The 4,384-nt window shown below is 44.6% G+C and overlaps 1 protein-coding gene across 4 annotated transcripts in view; it reads left to right on the top strand.

Moving 5' to 3' along the window:
* ALDH18A1 (aldehyde dehydrogenase 18 family member A1) overlaps window positions 1–4,384 on the top strand; it is a 70,490-nt gene that overhangs the window by 41,668 nt on the left and 24,438 nt on the right. For all 4 annotated transcript variants that reach the window (XM_027775257.1, XM_006157311.3, XM_027775256.1 and 1 more), the window contains exon 11: window positions 471–564. In XM_027775257.1, coding sequence (XP_027631058.1) covers window positions 471–564 — 94 coding nt within the window. The remainder of the gene's footprint in view (window positions 1–470; window positions 565–4,384) is intronic.

Here is a 4,384-nt window from a genome sequence, read left to right as displayed (position 1 = left end):
ACACCCCCCAAAAAAAAAAAAAAAAAAAAAGAACAGGGTCCCTTCAAGCATCTAGGACTGGATTTTTTCCCCTTTCACTGAATTTATTAATAACTGACAAAAAAGAAAATCCAGACGCAACACTTCCTGGGACGTGAACTGTCTGGCTGGCGGTGCAAATACATAAAGGTGTATCTTGCTGGGGCGCGCATCGTGCTGCAACAGCCAGGCCGCGGTTTGCGCATCATGACAGTCGAGTGAGAAAGGAGGGAAAGTGAAAAGAAATGGAAGGCTGGCAGTCACAGAGGAGGGGAAAATAAGGGGAACCATCGGAGGGAAATGAATGACAGGAAGTAAGATTTCATTCGGGGTGACCTGGGGTTCAGGAGTAAGGCCAGGCACTCGCAGAAGAGTGTGCTTAAACGCGGTGGTATGCATCTTTCTGGGACTAACGTCTGCTTGTTTCTGTCAATGCTTTGGCTTCCTTCTAGAGAGCAGAAATTATCCATCACCTGGCCGACCTGCTGACAGACCAGCGCGATGAGATCCTGTTGGCCAACAAAAAAGACTTGGAGGAGGCAGAAGGTAAAGACCACACACTTTAGAGTCAGTGCTGTGGAGGGGCTTGGGGTTTTTAGGTTGTTGTCTTACTAATAATTCCTATATTTGCCCAAAGACAGGAGGGTTAAAGAGGAACTAGTCTATCATGCATCATTTTTAGCAAGGGCATAGAGTTAGTTAGCCTTTTCCAAACTACGCCGACTTGACCTCTTCTCCAGATCTTTTAGTACAGTCCCCCCGAGGTTTTTCCCATGCCCCACAGGTTACGAGCCAGAGCTGCAGTGGCAGTTCGGGGACACACACACACACACACACACACACACACACACACACACAGACTGACACCTCAGCTCGCAGCAGCTCACAGTCATTGAGGGCTGTCTGTGCTGCCAGGTCTGCTAAGGTTCTACAGACAGGACCGCAGTGCATCTTTCCTGCCAAGGGAGCTACAAATTAAAATCACAAAATGTTAAGAGAAATTTGCTTAAAACTTAAAGCCAAGAAAAACGCTAGGATTCTATTCAAATAGTAGGTAGGTGAACTAATCAACAGCTCAAATCTCTCCTAGTTCCTAGTTTTCTGTCTTTTCCATCTTAAAATAATGATGGTTGGGGGGACAGCTGGTGGCATGGTGGTTAAGGGCACTGGATTCCCACATGTCTGACTGCAGTTCAAGTCCCAGACCTGCAGCCTGCTTTTTCACTCCTCGCCCCCCAACTCTTTTTCTGTCTCTCACTCTCTTATTCTGTCCCTCTCTGGTCAAGTTAAAATTAAAATTAAATTAAATAAACAAAGCTAAAAAATAATAATAATGAAGGTTGGGAGCAGCAGATGGCATAATGGTTTAATCACTAGATTGCCACATAGCCCACCATGGTTTATGTCCTAGACCCACACACACTCACGCCAGGCACATGTGCATGTGTGCCCAAGATCCTGAGAGGAGAATGGAAGAGAAGGGATTGCCATGTGGCCATCCCCAAAGGGGGTGATTTCTTGCTTTCTATCTCCGTCTCCCATGTCTCTGGCAGGTGCATGCACCCTATAACAAAAATTTCTCTCTCAAAAAAAAAATGAAGGTTGATTTTATGAGTTTATCCCTGATCTTTTGAATTTTTGTAGTAGTAGAAAATTTTATTTTTCAGATATGGAAGAAATCTTTGTAAATATCCAGTTCTTTTAAATTAAAGTAAAATTGTTAAGACCCACAGATGCTAAAGCTGTTGCTGAAGGCCACACAGCTCCTCACAGCAGAGCTCTGGCTCTGGTACATCTCTCTGGAAACACAAGGACACACAGCGGGTTAAGAATGAAGTCCTGGCCATACAGAGCATGGTACTCCCCTCTGACTTGGTAATCCCAACCCAGGGAACTTATCCTAGGGAGATAGTTCAAGAGGAGAAAACGGGCAGCTCTGTGGTATATTGGTAGAACACTGCTCAGGAACGCTGGATTTCCCATGGAACTGCAGTTCGAATCCCCAGCCTGGTCAGCCTGAAACATGCTGGGCAAACATTCATGTGCCCGAGAGCCAGCCTGCTGAGAGACCGGGGGGTCATGGCATGGCCAGGCCCTGTGGGAGTGATCCTCTCTATGTTTCCCACTCTCGTATGTACATGCATGAGTTTAATCCTGAGTAAAGAATTTTCTTTTGATAATCCTTAAGAAAGGATTATTTACCAAACTGAAAAAAACAAGAAAGCAATCTGAGTGTCTAATCAGGTATGGTATATTTAGTAATAATTAAAACGTTAATTTTTGTTATATGGAAAACTGTTCACATGAGAAAACTAGAATGTAGCATTTAACAGATACCATAATGAAAACTTGGTTTTTAGCACATGGGAAAAACAAAATGATTTTATGTAACTGGCTTATAGAATAATGGTTTAATATTTTTTCTCTTTCTTTCTTTCTTTTTTTATTTTTATTTGTTTTAAATGATCAGAGGTCACATGCATTGCCAGGGAGAGACAGCAGGGAGGAAGAAAGCACCCCCCGTGGGGCGTGGCCCTACCGCAGTCTCTCCTCCACTTCATGCTATCAGGATTTGGGTGCACACGCACATGTGCCTGGTGTGTTTTCCAAGCTGCCAGAACCAGGATTTGAGTCAGCCGTGTGTGACCCAGCTCCCTTAACCATCAGACCACAAGACTAGCCCCGAATTTTTTTTTTTTTTTGAGAGATTTTCACTGTAGGGCGCGTACGCTCGCCAGACAGACAGAGAGAGACATAGAGACAGAAAGCGAGAAATCACCCCCCAGGGGGGATGGTCACGCCGCAATCCCTTCTCCTCCATTCTCCTCTTGGGATCTCGGGCACGCACGCACACGCGCCTGGCGTGAGTTTTAAGCCACCGGGTCCGGGACACGAACCGCGGTCAACTACATGGGAGTCCAGCGACATAGCCATTACGCTAACTGCTGGTTCCCCCGAATTTTTCTTTTTTAAAAATTTGCTAGAAGGCGCCTGTGCGTGCTGTAGGGATGGGAGTGAGAAAGTACCCCCTCCACGGGCAGGGTCACGCCCTCCTTTCTCCCCCACTCCTCTCCCAGGTCCAGAACTAGAACTGCACAGTCAGCCATGTGGGATCCAGCTGCCTTAACCACCACACTGCCAGCCAGCCCCTAAATTTCTTCTTAATGTAGAAATATTTTTATTATTTTATTTGGGTAGGTATGACTATAAAAAAAGAAAAGGAATATTTTTATAATCTCATATCAACATAACCATGGTAACGGTTTATAACATTGATAACAAATTATTTTCTTGAATGTACATATATGTGTACATATGTATATCCTGAATATACATATGTGTATATATGTATATGTATGCTTATGTTTATGTTTACATATGTATATTTGTCAGAAAAGTAATGATGCATTTTTGCATAGAAAAACATGACAAAATACATCCTGACTTTTCCGGCAACCATATATATATATAGAGAGAGAGAGAGAGAGAGAGAATGAATGACATCATGCACACTATTAGACTCACGTATTTTTTAATTTGCCAGTGAGCACATGCACTTGCCAGAAACAGAGACACAGATGGAGGGAAGGGGGAAATCACTTCCCCTCCCGCACGCTCCCGCAGTGGGGCATGGCCACCCTGTAGTCCCGGCTCCATTTCTCCATCCTGTCAGGATTGGGGACACATATGCACTTACACCGCATGTGTTTTTCAAGTCCCTGGGGTCTGGATTTGAACCATCTTGGCTTTGTGGAATCTTGCTCCTCTAACCACTAAGCTACAGGACCAGCCCACTATTGTATTTAAATTTTCTTTAAATTTTTTTAAAATTTAATTTTATTCATTGTCATTATTTTATTTTATTCTGTTTTCTGAAGTTGACCAGAGAAAGAGAGGAGAGTGACAAAGCAAGTTGCCAGGTCTGAGACTCAAACTACGGTCAGCCATGTGGGAGTCCAGCGCCCTTAACCACCACACCACCTGCCAGCCCCTGTATTTAAATTTGAAGATAATTCTATATGTGAACTTACTGTAGCTGTATTTAACTTTTCATTTCTGAAGAAAGAATCTTTATTGCATCTGGTTATAAAAACGACTCACTCATGGGAACCAGCAGTTAGCATAATGGCTATGTCGCTGGATTCCCACGTAGTCGACCGCGGTTCGTGTCCCGGACCCGGTGGCTTAAAACTCACGCCGGGCGCGTGTGCGTGCGTGCCCAAGATCCCGAGAGGAGAATGGAGGAGAAGGGATTGCGGCGTGACCATCCCCCCTGGGGGGTGATTTCTCGCTTTCTGTCTCTATGTCTCTCTCTGTCTGTCTGGCGAGCGCACGCGCCCTACAGTGAAAATCTCTCCAAAAAAAA

Source organism: Tupaia chinensis, unplaced genomic scaffold (assembly GCF_000334495.1).
Source record: "Tupaia chinensis unplaced genomic scaffold, TupChi_1.0 Scaffold000539_1, whole genome shotgun sequence".
NCBI classification, from domain to species: Eukaryota; Metazoa; Chordata; class Mammalia; order Scandentia; family Tupaiidae; genus Tupaia; species Tupaia belangeri.
This window is presented reverse-complemented; position numbering and strand designations above follow the sequence as displayed.